General features: G+C 75.8%; 1 protein-coding gene across 1 annotated transcript in view; it reads right to left on the bottom strand.

The window, feature by feature from the left end:
* The window catches only part of PLEKHG4B (pleckstrin homology and RhoGEF domain containing G4B), a 97,865-nt gene extending 97,748 nt beyond the window's left edge, over positions 1-117 (bottom strand). Inside the window, 1 exon segment of the mRNA XM_037735548.1 lies at positions 67-117. Coding sequence (XP_037591476.1) covers positions 67-111 — 45 coding nt within the window. The 5' untranslated portion in view covers positions 112-117.
* Between the last annotated feature and the right edge of the window lie 436 nt (positions 118-553).

Raw genomic sequence — 553 nt, 5'->3', positions numbered from 1 at the left:
CTCACCCCGGCGCCCCCACCTCGCGCCCCCACTCACCCCGGCGCCCCCACCCCGCGCCCCACTCACCCCGGTGCCCGGGGCGCCTCTGCCTTCTGCGGCGCTGAGACCCATGGCTGCTGCCGCGCCTCCCGAACGCTTTCCGCCAACTCCGCGGGGTCCAGCTGCCGCCTCCCTGGGCGGGTGTTCGGGGCCCCGCCTGACCCGCGGCACCCGCCGGCGAGAGGGGGCGGGGCTGGGGTCTCCCCGGAGGCGCCGCGGGTCGGGCCTGGGCGGGGCGTCCCCACCCGGGCGGCTCCTCCCGGAGCGCGGCGGCGGCCTTTGTTCTCTCGGGGCTCCGGAACCTGCGGTCCTGTGGCTGCCGCGCCGCGCCGGCCTCCGCGGGTTTAGACGACTGGCCTTGGTTTCCCACAACGTAGACGCAGAGTCGGAACCCTCCAGGGCAGAGGATCTGACCCGGGAGTTCCTCCAGTGTCCACGAACGGGCCCGACTTCCCTGGTCTAGGCGGACGGCTCCGGATCTCGGCGGGTGTGGACGGTGCAGACCCTCCTCCCG

The sequence above is a fragment of the Cebus imitator genome, unplaced genomic scaffold (genome assembly GCF_001604975.1).
Source record: "Cebus imitator isolate Cc_AM_T3 unplaced genomic scaffold, Cebus_imitator-1.0 Scaffold835, whole genome shotgun sequence".
NCBI lineage: Eukaryota > Metazoa > Chordata > Mammalia > Primates > Cebidae > Cebus > Cebus imitator.
Note: the sequence above shows the minus strand (reverse complement) of the source record. Positions and strands in the feature narration are given on the sequence as shown.